At 47.9% G+C, this 18,695-nt stretch overlaps 1 protein-coding gene across 1 annotated transcript in view; it reads left to right on the forward strand.

Moving 5' to 3' along the window:
- The window catches only part of SLC24A3 (solute carrier family 24 member 3), a 423,377-nt gene that overhangs the window by 67,532 nt on the left and 337,150 nt on the right, over positions 1–18,695 (forward strand). Inside the window, exon 4 of the mRNA XM_052650424.1 lies at positions 5,221–5,349. Within this exon, the coding sequence (XP_052506384.1) occupies positions 5,221–5,349 (129 nt within the window). The remainder of the gene's footprint in view (positions 1–5,220; positions 5,350–18,695) is intronic.

Raw genomic sequence — 18,695 nt, forward strand, 5'->3', positions numbered from 1 at the left:
TGACCCCCGGAGGCCACTTCCCTGGGCTCCTGAGCCCCGGGCTGAGATGGGACACGCACGCCTGGCCTTTGAAGTTGAATCTGGGTTGGGGTCCCAGCTGGCTGCTTTATCCCACCAGTGAGAGGGGTGAAGCCCCAGGGAGAGTGTGGAGGGAGAAGGGGCAGGATGGTGGTCGGGCACATGGGCAGGAGGCTGGGGGATGGTTCTCATGCTGCTGCAGCAAACCCTCATCTGAAAGGGGTCCTCCCCTCCTGGGAGCGGGGGTGGCAGTAGCCCTACCTCTCTGCCGCTTAGGGCCCTATTTGGGATGAGGAAAAGTGTGGTATTTATTTAGTCTTAGGGTGAAGCTGAGGGGTCTGGGGCACCCGAGGAAACCCATTCTTTGGGGGTCAGGAACTCCTTGGGCTTTCCAGGCCCTGGTCATAGAGGGGAGGAAGGGGAGGAGAAGAGAGAGAGACCGAGAGTACACAGCTCGTAATGGGAACTTGGCTTCCAGCCCCATGCTCCTTTGTTAATGCCTGTGCTTGAGTTTCGGGTCGGGAACCCCTTTCCTCCGGCAGGTACGCTGAGCTAGCTCCACGGCCCACTCCTGTCCCGCTGCTCCGAGCTGGTGACACAGGACATGTGAGCCTGCTGCCTCCCTCTTCACCCTCCCCCACCCCTGTCCTTGATTAATTAGGTCAACTCGTAACTTCCAGGGCCTGGCAGGAGGAGCCAGGAACACGGTGGAGGGGGGCCAAGGGGTTTTGTTGACGTTGCTCAAGCGTAGCTTCATGGAGCAGCAGCCCCTGCAGAGCAGAGAAGTCCAGGGAAGCCAGGGGTGAGGAGGGGAGAGAAGCAGGCACCTCCCCAAAGCCCTCCACCTTCCCCACTGGCCACCTGCCCCTGCTCCCTGAATCTGAGACTATAACCCTCCATGTCATGACCAAGAGACTGGCTGAGTCTCTGAGAAAGCCACATTGAGCTGAGCATCCCACATCCAGTGGGGTTCAGGACCATTTTCTTTTATGTGTGTGATGCTTTCTTTCCAGTGATGCTCCTGCCTCATCACTGGTCCTAAGAGTTTCTGGGGGAAGGAGACCCCATGAGATGGTCTCACCTGTTATAAGGTGCAGGCTGCATCATGCTTCTGTCTTGTGGTAGCTGAGTAACACAGCCAGATGGATTTCGTCCTCTCCAGGGATCTACCAAGAAGGTGGCCTTTGAGGATCCCCAGACCTGGGTTCAGATCCCTGTTTTGTTCCTCTTTGCTTGCTCTGTGGGCAAGTCTTTTAACCTCTTTGTGCTTAGATTTCCTTATTTGCAATCGGAGTTAACAGTTCTAAAAGAAGGCTGTTGAGATGAAACATAGCGAAGAATGGAAAGTTGTTTGCACAAAATAGACACTCAATAAATGGCTGTTGTGATGACTGTTAGCTGGTGGTAAATGTGGCCATGGGTTGGCTCTGAGTTTAGGCAGATCACTTCTACTCTAACTTGTTTACTCCAGAGGAAGGTTGACCTGAGAACTAACTGCCCCTTCCTACCTCTTCAGCAATTTTGTGAGGACAGAGAAAATGGGGTGTCATATTGTCACATGTGGTCCTCAGTGGGAAGTGAGTGAACACAGTGCTTTTTTTTCATCACTGTTATGTTCTCAGACTCTGGTCTCTGCATCCGTGTATCAGTGGTCAGTGCTCAAATATATTTTTGTTGAGATTAAAGTTTGTAGATTTTGGAATCCAGAGGCACTGCCTTAATAGTCTCTAATTCCTGAAGCTATTGAATCATCGTGTAAAAAAATCCTCTCATTTTCTGCTACAATAGCTGGCTTTATTTTTACATCTCTTAATTGGTATCAGCTTTTCTCTCAGAATTACAGAACTATGGAAATTTGGCCTGAGAAAGAACTTTGGAAGTCACTGGAAGGGATGCTCTTGCCTCTTTGCAGAATGTTGGAGTCTTCCTGAATGTTAGGATTGCAGCTCCGCAGGATACTTTTCTTTGACCCAGATTATGAGAGCAGAGAGCCCACTCTGTTGGTCTCATGTAGGCGGAACGATGCCCCTGGCATCCTGCCTGCATCACTTGTCCTCACATCTTTGGTACAACTTTCAGAACCTGTGTCTAATTATCTAAGGCCATTTACTGGGTACTAGAGTCCATCTTGATTGGAAGTGCCAGGGAATGAACATCCCCTGGGAATAGCCTTCATTCAACCCATGGCAAACCAAGAGCAGGTGGGTAAATACCCCAGCTCCCTCACCCTCTGGGTGTCTGAGTTGCATACCTACACTGTCCCCTAGAGCTTTCCAGAGGGGTCAAGCTCTAGTTCACGCATTTTAGCTTCAGACTTGAAACACACCTCCTCCAGCTGGCTCCCCACCCTGCTCCATTGCCCTGTCCCCCGTGGGTGCTTCCTGGGATCACCGCCCCCAGGTAAACTACCTGTGCTCAAGTCTCTGTCCTCAGGGGCTGCTTCTCTGGAAACCCAGCCTGAGATGAACGAGGTGTCTTTCTTCACATTCTGAGATTGTTTAGGATAATATGGTATTTTAAGTCTGCTTATTGAATGTTGAGGCCACTGACCTTTTTCCTTTTCTATGAATTTTTGCAATATTTTTTCTCTGCTTGTCACTATTCTTAATCCAAAGAATTAACTATTCAGGTAAACCAGACTGTACAAGTGTCTTGCTTTGACCTTGAAATATCTTTAGGATTGTCTTCACAGTTATGGTTAAACTGATATATCTGGTCACCATGTAGGTATTTTGTATTTTAGTCTTAAGTTATGGTTTATTCTAGTTGGGCTGCGTATGCTAGTCTTTTTTTTTTTTTTTTGCTTCTCTGTGTAGCACGTGGGATCTTAGTTCTCCAACCAGGGGTTGAACCCACAGCCCCTGCCTTAGAAACACAGAGTCGAGAGAGAGAGAGAGAGAGAAAGACAGAGAGAGAATAAACATAGGGGCTCTTCTGGCTAATGTGTAAAGTTGTAATTAGCTGCTTGATAAATTTACACGTGGGAGCAGGTTCCAGTTGATTGAGGAAGACCTCAGTGCATGAGCTGCAGGCTTATATGTGTCCTATTGGCTTAGGTGAGATGCTCACATGCACTTGATTTCCAGAAACTTCCATGAGTCTTACTGTATCCATTCACCAAGTGGGAATGGTGACTCCAACATGAACTTCCTGAGCACCTACTCTGAGCCAGCAGTGATTCGGTGTCAGAGAGACAGCAGTGAACCCAGGAGACAGTGATGAGGCTCCGTCTTTCTTTCCAGAGCAGTGTCACGAAAGTGACATAATGAAAGTGACATCATTTGAGAAACTAGAATTACCATGGAAATAGAGGAGAGGGTATGATGCCCTTCAACTCTTCACTGACCATTTCAGAACACTAGGTTGGTGTGACTGGGTGGGGCCCAGCCTCTGGCCTTTTGTAAAGGCCACTGGTCCCATGAATTAGACTCTTTGGTTTTTCTTACATCCATTTTCTAACCACAGCAACTCTGGACACTCAAGAGGTAGCCAAAGCTTCATGTCATGTCTCTCTTGGGTTCCAAACCACTAGAGAGAGCCATCTGTGTGCTGTTTCCAAAATCTGAGGACTCTCTGAGGTCCTGCTCTGTTGTTATTTTACATTTGTCCTACATGATTAAAAAAGAAAATTTGTTTTACATGATTTGTCCATAGTGGTCAAGGCCATTGGGAACTCTGTCCTTTTTGAAATTCTCTTTTAGCTTACCTTCTGTAACGCCACTTCCCTTGCTCTTTTCTTTCTTTTCATGATCTTTTGCTGAAGGCTTTGACTCTACTTTCTCTGGAGGAATGCTGAGTTTCCCATGGTTTCTTCTTCCATTTCCTTCTCTTTAGGAAATCCCATTCATACACTTGCCATATGCTTCCCTGCTTGTTTATGGTTTTCCTGATGTTCTCAGTAGCTGAACTGTTGCCCTGCAGTGTCTGCACCCACATTATCCGGGTAGCACACCACCCTGTGGATGGTCCACGGACACTTCAGATTCAACACATCCTGAGCAGAAGGCACCACATTGTCCCCAACACATTGTCCCTCCGTGCCTGTTCTTTGTCCTGACACTTCCATCTTCATGGTCGTCTCAGTTGGAGACCTCAGCCCTACTCATGCATTCAGTGATCAGCTTTCCCCTGGTTCGTGCTCTTCATCTCATGTTTGTGGAAATCTTGTTATGTGGGATTCACTAGCCTAGGCTCTGGGTATGCTGACATGGTGTCTTAGCCTGGGTGATCCAAGAAGCAGATCCTGAGCAGGAGTTCAATTGCAGGTGCGTTATTTGGGAGGTGATTCAAGGAAATACTGAATATAAATATCTTCTTTGTTTTTGTTTTGGCCTCACCACATGGCTTGTTAATCTTAGTTCCACCATCAGGAATTGAACCTGGGCCCCAGCAGTGAAAGTGCAGAGTCCTAACCGCTAGACCACCAGGGAATTCCCTTCAAAGACATACAGGTTGGGGACCAGATGCTGGTGAGCAGGAGCCAGTCTAACTGACTTAGTGGACCCAACTGGGCCCTTTCTTTTCCTAAGTCCACGTTCAGTGAGGTCACATTGGTAGCTTGAAACTGGACATGGTGAGAATTTAATTTACACCATGGAAATTGACCAGTGGCTACAAATCAGGACTTTTCCTACAGAGAACTGGTTGTCCAGCATTTCTCAGCATGTCACTGGGGGCACAGAATTAAGAGGGAATGCATGCATGCTTAGTCGCTTTAGTCGTGTCTGACTCTCTGCGATCCCATGGACTGTAGCCCACCAGGCTCCTCTGTCCATGGGATTCTCCCGGCAGAAACACTGGAGTGGGTTGTCATTTCCTCGTCCAGGAAGACAGGGAAGGACAACAGCTAGTAAAGCCTGATTTATCAGGAAAGTCGCCCTGAAGACATCTGGAGAGTCATCCCAGTGGAGTAGACTGGAATCTGGATTAGAACACATACTTCAGTCATCCCCCTGGAGCAGTGAGGTGCTTATATACTGCCCCCTAGCAGTCATTGGCTGAGGGCTGCCGCTGGGGGCCTGGCAAGATCCAGCACTGGAGAAGCCCCCCTGGAGTTAGAGATGGGATGCTGAGCGTAGTGGTCAGAGGTGTCAGGGCTGTTGGCGGGCCTGAGCGCTGATGGCTGAGGGCGCTGGGCACCCAGTGTGGGCAAGGGTCACACCAGCTCTTAGTGATGTGTGGCTGTGGTCTCTTTCTCCCTAGACCTGAACTTCATGGACTTCATCGGGCAAGAGACACAGTGGACCATGGGGAGGAAGTTAATGCAGGTGAATGACTCGCTGACTTCAGAAGATGCAGGACCGCGGAGCAGCAAGAACTGCACTGAACCAGGTAAGATGAAGGGTGCACTGGGGCCTTTATCCTGGGGACGGGGCTACTGGCAGGAAGGGCCGGATCTGGGGTTTTCCTCTGAGTTCTGATCCAGAGAGACTCTGAGGACATTTAGGGGCAGGTGTCTAAGAAATGCAAAGGCAAGATCCCAGGGGGACAGTTCAGGTGTGTTTCCACCTCTGTGTTTGTTCCCTTGGGCGGTGGGGGAGAAGGTGAGTCAAAGTCCTGGTCTAAAATATGGATGCTGGTGCCATCCCAAGGGGCATTAAGCCAGGAGCAGGTGGGTGAGGATGTCCTGTGGTCATCTTCATTTTGATGCCTGGAGTCTTCTCTGCCTGATTTTTAAGCGAGAGCCTTGTTTCTGTCACAGTAAAGGTACAGGTGTTGAACCAGACCCTCACCTCTGATGCTGAGCTTGGAAGAAATGGATGTTCATGTGTCAGCAGTTATATTTGATAGAATAAATAGAATGTGCCTTTCCTCAGAACATTTTACCTCTAATGTTTTTGAACTTTCAAGAGAAAACTAACAGAAGAGGATCAAAGGGACTTGAACTCAGCTCAGCCAGACTTTGGCCAAGGCGGGTGGCCTCTGGACAGATGAAGTCTGCTTGTTTAGACCAGGCGGCAGCCACCCTGTCTGAAAAGGGCCAGAGAGCAAATATGTTAGGCTTTGACGACCTGATACTGTGTCTATAGTATATGTTTATTATTTTATTTTATTTTTAATTAGAGGCCAATTACTTTACAATACTGTGATGGTTTCTGCCACACATCAACACGAATTGGCCATAGGTATACATGTGTCCCCTTCCTCCTGAACCTCCCTCCCCATCCTACCTCTCCAGACTGTCACAGAGCAGCAGTGAAACATGTACATTGCTGTGTGTAAAATGGAGAGCCAGCGAGGGTTTGCTGTATGCTGCAGGGAACCCACAGCCGGTGCTCTGTCTATAAGACATTTTTAAAGATTTTTATAATCTTTATAATCTTTAAAAATTAAAAAAAACATTTTAGCTCACGGGATGGTCTGGGCCTGTGGCCATATTGTCAGCCCTGACATGGAGTTCTCAGATGTCTTGTGGGCAGGGCGGGGGTGGTTCTTCCTTCCTTATATGGTGGAGTCTTGGGCCTCAAGTGTGCCCCCTTTAAGGGCCTGGGAGCTCACCCACCCAGTGATCCTACATGCAAACGCTGGCCTCATTTTAAGCATCAGCCTAGATGGACATATATAGTCTTCATTGCAGCCCAAAGGACCTTAGCCCTCAAGTTACAGAAGGTGAAATTGTGTGTCTGTACTTTTCTTGGGAAGGTAGATAGAGGTTCCCTTTCCAACGGCTGAAAAGAACTAAAAATAGATTACCTTTCCCTGCCAAAAAACAGCCTACAACCTGACATAATCTATATTCCTTAAGCTGGAGAATTCAAGGGTCCCTGTGGCTGTTATGTAGCACTCTGAAAGAATACCCTTCACTGAATCACGTGGGGGCTGCGTGAGCTACAAGTGAAAGCCGGGTTGAAGGTTTACATGCCATTACCATGTGGACAGAGCTGCATGTCTCCTGGGAGGTGGCTTCTGTGGGGGCCTGGCCCAAGGGGCGTGGCAGGGATGCTTCAGGTCACTGCTGTGCTGGTAACCCTGTTTGCTGATCGGGTCTTACAGTCAAAGGTATGTCAGCATCTTTTTGCAATGAGAATGCGGGCAGTGACTGGGACGTCAGGAGACAGGAGATTCAGTTCTAGGAGCCCAGCCTTGCCATGGGCACACCTTTGGATGCAAGAGAATGGCATCAGACGAAGTACAGAGCCCTGCTCTGGGACTGGGGTCTGGCTCTGTGCAGGGCCAAGTGATGGAAGCTTCTGTTCCCTGGAGTTGGGACCGTGTGTCGAGGGAGATGGTGCTGGCTCGTTGTGAGTGGCATTGCTGACTGTTTCAAAAAATGCGTTTCTCAGAGTGACAGGTGTAAAAGAATAAGGTGCGTGAAATGCCATCGTGAGACAGAAATGACTCAGCTCACAGGCAGAACAGAAGATGTCCAGCTAAGAAGAGCCGAAGCCAGCACCTGTTGGTGTTGGCAAGAAAGTGGGGGTGCAGGGCAAGGAGGAGAGGAGAGATTCGAGGGGCAACAATGGTGGGGGATGGCAACAAATAAGAGCTCCCCGTCCTGCAGCTCCAGTGCAGGCTGGGAAGCAGCCTTCTGGACCGGCCTCCTTCCTGTCCACGATGGTATCACAGAGCAGGGCACTCACGGCTCCCAGGGATGGTGTCAGGGCTCCCTCTGTGCCCAGCACTGAGTGTCCACATGGGGACTTGAGCATAGGGGCAGCCGGTGTGCCCAAGGGAAGCACAGTGTCAGGGTCACAGGTGGGAGTTAACTTGGCTCTTGGTGTGAAGTGTGCTTGGTGCTCTCTGATGTCACCAGGATTCTCAGGCTGTGTCCTCGGAACCCCTGGCTGGAGACGCCATCGGAATGAAATTGACTGGGAGACTGGCGATGGGTTGACATGTGTTCTGGTTGTGGAAACAGTTGGGGGATGGGGCTGGCTTGCTTCCTCACTTGGGAAGCAGACCTAGTTTAACCCTCTGTCCCTTCCATTGCATGAGTGCAGAGTAGGAACTCACAAACTCTTCCACCCCTAAGACACCAGGTCCAGTTCCCCTTAGTAAGTCCCTGCTTTGTGTTCCCAGAATTCCTACTGCACTCCCCGTCCTTTTATCCCTCTTCCATCCATGTTCCTCCCTCCCCCTCTCCCTTCCCCACTCCCTCTCTTTGATAACCAGGAGGCCAGAGCACAGTCCAGGGGACAGCCAGGATCCCTGGACCATTGGACAGTGGCTGTGCTATCTTTGTGGGTGTGGCGAGCTTGATATGGCTCACTTTTCATAGGACAGCTGCCACTTTAAAGACATGTAAGGGACTTCCCTGGTGGCATAGTGGGTAAGATTCCACCTGCTGATGCAGGGGACCCAGGTTTGACCCCTGGTCAGGGAAGATACCGCATGCCGTGGAGCAACCTGTGAGCTGCCACTACTGAGCCCACCCACCTAGAGCCTGTGCTCCGCAACAGAAGAAGCCCCCACAATGAGTAGCCCAAGCATGGCAGCAAAGAGTAGCCCCTGCTCACTGCAACTAGAGGAAGCCCATGAGGCAATGAAGACTCAGTGCAGTCATAAATAAATTAATAACATTAAAAAGACATCTAAGATTTTTTTTAAATGTTTCTCTTAAATGGCATTCTTCCCTGCCCCTTCGAAGACATGGTTTTGGTGAAAATTTGTAATTTTTTCCTCCAGATCTGTATGAAAAAGACTGAGGTCCAAGCTCTAATTTTTCTGTCATCATTCCAGCCCTCTGAGAATTTTTAAAGTTGTTTTCTTAGCCTGACATTGCCAATCTCATCTCGAGCCCGGAAACATTGTCTTTTGGCAAATAACACTTGAAACTGTTTACTCAGATGAACTATTATGAGAAATTTAACTTTGAATGAATTTAATCCATGGAAAATTAAGTCAGCTAAATGTAATACTGAGGGTGGTAGACAACTGTAGCAGAGAGGGATTCTTGGGAATGTGTGTTGGTACACTTTGCAGAATTTTATTCTACACTTTGCAGTCTGCCTCCAGAAAAAAAAATCTATCATCTTTTGGTTTTTAGTTCTTTGATATTTTAAGGAAATGAGCTTTTCCTCAGAGTGCCTCTTTCAAAGAAACTTGGGAAGAAGGAAGCTATTTACAATGAAAGCCTTTGGTGTGGGCATCACTCTGAGATGACTGCATTTCCCCTTTTAAAAAAATTTATTGGAATATAGTTGACTTGCTATGTTGTGTTAGTTTCAGGTGTACAGCAAAGTGGTTCAGTTACATATACATATACACATCCCTTTTCAGATTCTTTGCTCATGTAGTTGTCACAGAATATTGAGTAGTTCCCTGCGCTGTACACTAGGACCTTGTGGGTTATCTGTCTTATAATAAGGGTCGATATGTTCATCCCAAGCTCCTGATTTATCCCTTCCCCTGCATTTTTCTGTTAATAGCTGTAAGTTTGCTTTTGACATCTGAAGGTCTGTCTCTGTTTCCATTTTCTTCTGATAAAGGGCTCAGCTCCCTCTCTCTGCCTGACTTGTTAGGTCTGAGGTCTCTGGGCACAAGGAAGCCACCTTGAGCCTTTGCTTCAGGACAGAGGCCGGCAGGCACTGACCCCATGGGGCTGTGCAAGAGGCGTTACTGGATCAGGTGGCTGTTTACTGGAATGGCCAGAAACCACAGAGTCCAAGAGTCAAATCTGAACTGTCCTGGAGGAGGGAAGTCAGGTCAGGATGGGAGAAGCAGTTCAGCGGGAAGTCCAAAGGTAGGTGTGGACCATGAACAGAACCTGGGGGCCAGGCTCAGATGCACAAGCAAGTGAAGGCTGGTTCAGCTGCAGGTCGTGTACACACAGAGGGTTGGGATCCTCGTTTTTGAGTTTAAACCATAACATCAGGGTCAGCTGGTTTGATACCATGAGACTGGATATGACCAATCTACAAAGCACGAAAGGTCCAAATCTCTCACCATTTACATAAAGAAAAAAATGAATGACCTGCCTGAGGTCACAGGGCTTTTCCAGAAGCAGAGCAGGGCCCCTAGCTGTCCCACATGGATAATCAATGCATATCGATAATTATCTAGAAAATATGCCACTTGCATCATTTAGAAGAACATGGTCCTGTAGAAATGTAATGCAAGCTACAGGTGTAATTTTGAGATTCCTAGTAGCTACATTAAAACCTTTCCATAAAAGGAAACAGGTGAAGTTAATTTAATACTATAGTTTCTTTAACCAAATATTTCCATAATATGAGGAATGACAATTTTCAATCGCCTTAATGTTTTATCCCTGAGTTTGAACCCAGGAAACAACTAAGATTATTTTTAAAAGTCTTAAAATGTATACTTCATTGGACTAGCTCGTATAACAGTTCTCTAACTTCTCTCTGCAGTTGTAATTTTCATAATGATTTAAACAATAGCTGTGGACATTCTTAAGTGGAACACCTTGGAAACCCATTGTGATCTGCTCTTCAATTTTAATCAAGTTCTTTACTGAATTAGGGCAACAGTAGCGGCTGTAACAAGTAAGTCCTTCAGACTTGGGGGTTTAACACAAAAGAAGTTTCTTTCTCATGTGAAGTTCTGGTCTGTGGGTGGCCCTGTTGCTAGAGGTGGTCTGTGGATTCTGAAATTTCCATTTTGAGGCTTCACTGTTCTCACGCTTGGTTTCCAATGTCACTGTGCTTCTCTGCTTGAAGGGGAAAGAACAGAGGGGTTGTTCATAGCTGGGGTTTATGGACCAGACCCTCCCTCCTGCTCACATTCTGCTGGTCAGGGCTCAGGCAAGACCACTTCTAACTGCAAGAGAGACTTCTCCCATTCCCCTGGAAGAAGAGAAAGCAGGTTTCCCCCTCGAACTTGTTTCTTATTAAAAAAACAAATGTCTCAGTTTTCCTTTATGCTTATCTTATTTCAAAAGCAATATACTCCCTGTAGAGAAAAATCATAACCTAAACTTATGTCTTCTGAGGCTGGCTTAGCCAGTGAAGAATTTGCCTGTAATGCAGAAGACCCAGGTTTGATCCCTGGGTCAGGAAGATCCCCTAGAGAAAAGAGAGGCTACCCACTCCACTATTCTTGCCTGGAGAATTCCACAGACAGAGGAACCTGGTGGGCTAGTCTTGGGGTCGAAAATAGCTGCCTGAGTGCCTAACACAACACTACCTCTTGGTTTAACCTTCATGGTTCTCACCTGGTCAGGTGACACACTTTGATTCTCTTTTCACCTTGAGAGGGTCACAAGTCATGTAGAAATTATTCCAGGTGTGTCTGCTTGCAAATTACATCTTTTCTTTGTAAATGCAAGGAGTGTAGGAAAAATAACGGATGTTTGAGGATGTGTGAAATCATTGGTGAAATGTGGAAAGAGCTTGGGTTTCAGAGTAAATCCTAAGTCTCTGTTCTGTCACTTTCAACCTATGTGATGCCAGGTGAGTTTCCTGAATTCTTTGAATCTCTTTTCTGCCATCTGTAAAATGCATATTTAGATGCTCACATCATGAAGTTAGCTAAGCTTCATAAAACAGCAAGAGTATAGGATGGTTGGATGGCATCATCAACTCAATGGACACGAGTTTGAGCAGGTTCTGGAAGATAAAGACAAACAGGGAAACCTGGCATGTTGCAGTCCATGGAGGTGCAGAGTCGGACATGGTTTAGTGACTGAACAACACTAAATGGTGGCTGTGTTATCTTTGTCACCAGAAGGATCCTTAGGGATCTTAAGAGAAGAATCAATGTTTATTCTCTAAAAATGCTTGAGGGACTTCCTTGGTGGTCCAACCATTAAGACTTCTTGCTTCCACTGCGAGGGGTGTGGATTTGATCCCTGGTTGGGGAACTAAGATCCTGCGTGCCATATGGTGAGGCCAAAAAGTAAAAAAAATCAATCATAAAAATAAATAAAAAATGAAAATGCTCAAAAACCCCCTGGTCTGGACTAACCCCTTATTCCAGAGTGTCCTGTCAGTAACTCTGACCTTGCCCTCCTAATCCCTTTCCCCTCAGCAGCCAGGCTGACCCAGAGCAACCGAGGGCAGGATCTCAGGGTGCTGACTGCCTCTCCCTTCCACCCTCTGACTCTGACTGGGATGCTCTCAGGCCTGGGACGGCCTCTGGGAGCTTTGGTAAGATGTAGCCTGGGGAGGGCCTGACCTCTTTCCCCAGAGTCTCCGTGGCCTCAGACTTTTTAAACAAGCTCCCAGGACACAGCCAGTGGTATGGCTGAGGGCTGGGGGAAAGCATGTCCGAGTTGACCTGCTTATTGTGGCTCCCACCAAACAGCACATACTCGAGAATCTGGGCAGTAAGCCTAGTACTCCTTCCACCTGGGCACTCCCCACAGCCAGTAGGCTGATGACCACCCTCCAGTTTGCCTCCCCTGGGCTTGGCCTGGGCTGACAAGGTTTCCATCTTGGACAGTAAGGTTAAATGAGTTCATGTCTGGGTTATCACACTGGCGCTTCTGTGGTTCCTGATATAGTGTGAGACCATTAGTGTGACTGAAATGTCTATCATAGAACAATAAAATCCCTGAATTAAAGATTAGCAGCCTATTTTAGAAGCTGACTCAGAATGAAGTGGACATGAGCCCAGCTCAGTGGCTTGTCCACCCCAGCCAAGGCCTTGCTCCCTAGCGCCGTGTCTACAGTGGGATGTCAGGACTCCACTGATGGGTTTGAGGACACTGAGCCAAGGAATGGAAGAGAACAGGCTGCAGCCCAGCAGGTCAGGCCACACTGGCAGGAGCATGGGACTGGGGTCTGAGTCACGAAATAGGCACTTGGAGTACCCACCCTGCCTCAGAGTCATTGTGAGAACCAGAAGAGACGGAATGTCCATGCTTTATAATTGTAAAATACTTCTGAGTGGAGTCAGGGATGTGGTCCAGGGTCCCACAGACCTAGAGAGGCATCTTGCTTTGACATCCATGGGCTGTGGGGCCCTGGGCCAGTCATTTAATCTCTCTAAGCCTCAGTTTCCTCCCCTGCAAAGTGGGGGTAATTCATGGCACAAATAGAAAGGGTTGCCATGGAGAGTCAAGGAGATAAAGTGTGTGAAGAACTTGGCACAAGAGACTTCCCTGGTGGTCCCATGGCTAAGACTTCATGCTCCTAATGCAGGGGGCCAAGGTTCAATCTCTGGTCAGGGACCAAGACCCCACATGCTGCAACTAAGACTTTGAATGCCACAACTTAAGATCCTGCAGGCTGCAATAAAAGATCCTGTGCACTGCACCAGTGACCTGGCACAGCCAAGGAAATACACAAATAAATATGAAAATGAAGAAGTTTAGCACAAAGCACGTATCCAGCTGTGACTTGATGCCCATTTCTGGAGCACCCACTGTGTGCTCAGGGGTCCTGCACCCAAAGCCTCCGTTATACACAGGAGGATGTGATTATCACTCATGCACTGGCTTGGGCATGCTGATGTCTCCCCTAGGAGGAGAGTAAAGTCAGTCTGACTGTATCGATATGATAATAGCTAGGTGGAAAGTAAAAATATTCTTAATTTTCAAAGCATACATGTTGGGCACATGAACATCCTATTAGCATCAGCCTCCACTTCCCAATGGATCTTTCTTGGGAAATGGGAATTTCACTTATGCTGCAATCTTAATTGACTCTCCTGGGAAAATCCATGAAAAGTCACCGACGATAGGGATTTAGGTCTTCACACTGCATGTGCAAGGTTGGGTGTGCCGAGTGGATGTCAGCAGATGAAGGAAGGAGAAGTAAGGGACAGTGAGAAGTGGGAAAGAAGCTGGACTTATTCTCTGCTCAGGTCTCTCCCCATAGGTCGACTCATCCAGAAAGATGTGATCCATGTCCCAAGGGCAACTGTCCTTCCATATTCCAGAAACAAAGTTTCCCTACCATCTGCACCATTCAATCACACATAGGAGACCTATTAAGTTAAATTATAATTTGATACTGAGTTTAAAGGAAGGGAAGATGGAACACAGATGTACCCATCTCTCTGTGAGTATCTTCATTATTGACCCAGTTTGATGCAGAATATTGGCCTCTCTGCAGGAATCACTGTGTATTTGTAGCTCACAGAAGGATGCTTCCTTTAATGGGACCCAGGACAAAGAATGTGGTGCCCAGTGGATCTGCTTAGTGGTTCCCAAGGGCACACAGTAATGAACCTAAAATTGTCTTTTCAATACCACAATGTCATTGTTACAATTTTGTATCTTCTCTCCCCCCCGTTTAGTCTCAAGACTCTTGCCTTTAGGTACCTTTTCTCCTACTCCCACATTGTATTATGGAAATTTGCAAACATGCAGAAAAATTGAGTGAATTTTACAGCAAACACCCTCAGACTCAGCATTTGAGTTCTTTAATTTGCATTTCACACTACCGGCTTTATCGTGTTTACTCACCTCTCCACCCCTGTATCTATCCATTAATCTATCTTATTCTTTCTTGGTGGAATTGGAAGTGATTTGAAGAAGTGAATACACTCTGTCTCATATAGGTTTAGCATGTGTGTCATTAGCTAGACTTTATGATCTGTTTATCCATCTTGGGTAACAAGATGTTTATCCAAATGTTGGGTAACATTTATGCACAATGAAGTTTACGAGTCTTCAGTGTACAGCCCGTAAGTGGTACCTATTACCTATGCAACTCCGTGGCCAGCTTCCGTCACAATATGGGACATACCATCATTCCAGGAAGTTTCCTCAAGTCCCTTTTCAGTAAACCCAAAGCCCAGCCCACCCCCACACAATTACTCTTCTGATTTCTATCACCATGGATTAGTTTGTACTTGTTCTAGGCCCTTCTGGACATGAATCTTACACTATATGATCTCTGATGCAAGACTTAGTCTGTAGCACACTGCTTTTGAGATTCATCCATGTTTCTGTGTGTAGATGCATCCTGACTCTACATGCACACTCACATGTACAAAAATGCATGTAGATTACTCATACACATGTGACATGCTTTCCATGTAAATGCTAACATGTTGGGTATATTTCTCTCTAGGAAGTACCTTGTAGATTTTGGTCACTTTCCTTAGATACTTATTTTAGGTCCACTTTCAAAGAGACCTTTGTGATATCTGTCAAATTAGCAAGCACTTTGGTTGACCAGAGGAGGTTAGTCATAGATGGCCAGTTGCCCCTAATGACCCCTCTTACTTCCCTTGGAGCAGAACCACAAACTGGATTCAGCAACCTTGTGGTTTTAAAAAGGGAAAGGGGGAAGGGGGAGCAGAGAGTAGGGGCGATCTCCCTTGTCTTTAAGGGGTTATTACTTCTGATGCAACACTACACATTCAGTTATTCAGTGATGACAAGAGGGGGAAGGAGGAGAGCCTTGAAGGTCCAGAAAATGGTCTGAGTCATTGAGTCAGAGGCTGTGCTCCTTCTGCTGTGGAAGCTGCTTCCTCGGGGCTGGCATGGCATCCCTTTTCACTGGAGCTGGGCACACTCCTCTCACAAACAGCATCAGACAGAGATGATGCACCTGCACTGGGAACTAGATACCCGGTTGGGGAAGGTCACCAGCCCCACCAAAGTGGGAATTTGTGTGTGTGTGTGTGTTAGGGTCTTTGGAAAGGATGAGAGCCACATTGTCCACAGTAAGCTCTGTCCCAGCAGAACCCTTTGTTGGCCCAATCTTCATTCTTTGTGCTCCTTCTTTCCTTGTCAGTTCCTGACATACATGTTGACTGGGAGGAAGTCCTCTGAGACACACATATGACTCTCCAGTGACGGCACACTCTTGGTGATCATCCATTGCTTGCTGTGACCATCAAGCACCTTGACTCAGTTCTGGCTCCCTTAGAAGCAGATGCTGAGGCAAAGGTTTGGATGCATGCAGTTTATTTGGGAGATGAGCCCAAGAAACCCCTGGGAGTAGGGAGTAGAGACGTGAGATAGGGGAGAGAGGGCATGTCCTGAACCAGTTATAGTGTGGTCACTAGGTTAGTGAGCTGGGATGGAGTATGGAAGACACCTGGATGTTCTCCCCCAATGGGCTGAGGGAGTTGGGGTATTGATGCACCAGCTCCTGTCACTCACTGGTTGAGGGCTGCTCCTGGGGGTGGTGATGCCCCTTGCACAGGTGGAGTAGCACCTATGGGTGGAGACAGCCCCAAGGGAATTGGGGGGCAGGTGCTGGCAGTTGGATGTTGGGCCAGTGAGCACCCAAGAGCTAAGGAGAGGGAAGGTGAGCAGAGCAGCAACAGCGATTGCTAAACACCTACTTCTCTGTTCCCAAGGATGTGGTTTCATGTTGTTGAACAGGTTGGAAAGCTCATCGTGACCCAAGAAGAGCGCATAGCATCACTCAGCACTTCCTCTGTCTGTGCGTGGATTTTTCTTGCTAGGTGAAGCCCTTGGACTCACCCCCATTTGTTTTTACTGCATCAGAATGTGTGTTTGCACAAGTGCTGACTGCTCACTAGGCCCTCCTGCCACAAGCAGGAGCTTAGGTAGACCCAGCAGAGGAGGCCTTCTGGCCTGGTTGCAGCAGATGAGCCCTTCTGGCCGGGCCAAGAGCGGAGGGCTTTCAGGAAGAGAGGAGACATCCCTCCTGTCCTCATTCATCTGACTGCCTCAGGGGACCTCAGCAAAGCTCAGGACATGTCAAAGTTGAGAAAAGGAGAAACCAAGGAGCCCTGCATAAGCTCCTTCTGCAAGAAAACAGAACCTTTGCCCACCAGGCAGATCTTCTCCTTTGCAGTCAACTAAAGTAAAAGAATTCTTTCTAGGAGCATTGCTGGGGCCTGAGGTCTAGAATGTATGTAAATTCAGGGTCAAGACTGAATGTGAACCCTGAATCAGAATTGAGAAATGTGTGTCCTTTGCTCTCTGGGATATGTGTTATTTCAGGGGCATTCACTGAATTGTCCAGCTTCAGGAGCAAGCTAGAGTATCCATATCCTCAGGTAACCAGTTCATCCCTCACTGGGCTCTGTCTGGTGTGAAATGTAATCTATATTTTATAGAAAATCATCTTTCAAGGTGGCTCAATGTGTTTAAAGTGGGGAACCCTATGACCCTGGTATTCAGGTCTGTGGTCTCATAGCTCTTAGAGCCCTCAAAGGTGAGACTTCCAAAAACATACATTCTACTGAGTGATGTTCTTCAGCCCAAAGCCTGACACAATGGGAAGTAACTCTCACCTGGAATTTGAGACATTTGGGTCCTCGAAGGCTAAGGGATGCTGTTTGTAGCCCCTGAGGAAGGCTGGTACTTTATGGTGTCTTAAGACATACCTACAGGTGCTCTGATCTGTCTTTCAACATGAAATATCTCTCGTTCTCCTCCTCTTGAATATGACTGGCTTTCATGATTCACTTCTAACAGATGGACTGTGGCAGAAGCTCTGATCTCCAAAGCTGAGTCCTCTAAGGCAGTAGGGTACCCCCAGCTCTTCCTCTTGGGATGGTGGCTCCGGGAACCTGGCCACCCTGCTGGGAGGAAGCTCAGGCGTCACAGGGGCCATTGGCAAGGGCCTTGCTGACCATGGACAGCCAGCATCACCATCCAGACACCTGAGCAGAGACACCCTCTAGATGACCTCAGCCCCAACTACCATCAGATGCAGCCACGTGAGGCCCCAAGTGAGAGCTGCCTGAGTCCAGTCACCCCAGAACCAGGAGACAGACATGATAATACACAGTTGTTGCTGTTCGGAGCTGCCCATTTGGGCTGCTTTGTGTGCAGTTGTAGTGACTGGCACACGCATACACTCTTGGTCATTTTGCTCAACAGCTTCTGGGGCTGGTGAGAATCTCTGCTCTGGATCCCTTCCTTCTTTTGTCTGGTGCAGTGACTCACTTGGTGCTCCCCAGCATTGGTGTTTGGTGGGGCCAGACAAGGATGGGCATGTTTCTTGGATCTAGCGTGGTAGCTAGAGGTGGCGTGAGGTTTACCAGTTGTTCTGACGCCAGCAGGTTGGGGGTGAGGGCCTCTTCTGAGTCCGGCTACAGAGGGGGTGGAGAGTGGAGAAGGTGTTTCTTTCCATCCAGTCGAGATCACAGTAGTGGTCTCCTCATTGTCTCCGAGCTCTCTTGGGCTGGCTCTGCACACCTAACTGGCTTTTGTGTGCTGACCCCACGGTCTGGCCTTTGCCTGGGGCATCACAGGCTGGAGGGTGCACAGCAGTTTGGCTCCATGGCCCTGTCCTAGGCTCTGGGCCTGCAGAGGGCAGGTCCTTGGGCACCCAGCTGGGGGGCTTCTCTCTCACGTCCCCTCCTCCCCGGTGCCCCTCTCTTGGTCCAGCCCAGGAATGGCTACTCCTTGTCTTCACTGTCTTCAGGGAAAATGTGAAAACGCATGGGAGAGAACTGTGAATGTCCTGCTAGGTGTTTCCACAGACAGAAAGTTCTATTAAGGGGTTAGTGAGTGGTTGCTGGGCTGGGCAGGAGTGGCATACTTACATGGGTGTTTTATCTTCTCTGAAAACCATAAATTAGAGTCACAAACTCTCAACACGCAGAGACTTTTAAGAAATTGCATGACCAAGCTGTCTCCCTTCGGAAAGGGACATGATAAAGGTGAAGGAATTGGAGGAAAAGCTCCAGGGAAGAAATGACCATTTTTAGAGAAGAATGTAAATGTTTGATGCCCACTGAGGTCACCCCATATGTTACAAGGCAGAGAACAGACCTACATGAGGTAGGAGGGTCGCCCCCAAACTCAGGGTCTTGTCTGTGCCCTCTAGAGTGGCTTGCTGGGCAGACAAGTCAAGATGAGTGTTTTCACCACCTTGAAGTTGGCCCACATT

This window comes from Budorcas taxicolor, chromosome 13, assembly GCF_023091745.1.
Source record: "Budorcas taxicolor isolate Tak-1 chromosome 13, Takin1.1, whole genome shotgun sequence".
NCBI classification, from domain to species: Eukaryota; Metazoa; Chordata; class Mammalia; order Artiodactyla; family Bovidae; genus Budorcas; species Budorcas taxicolor.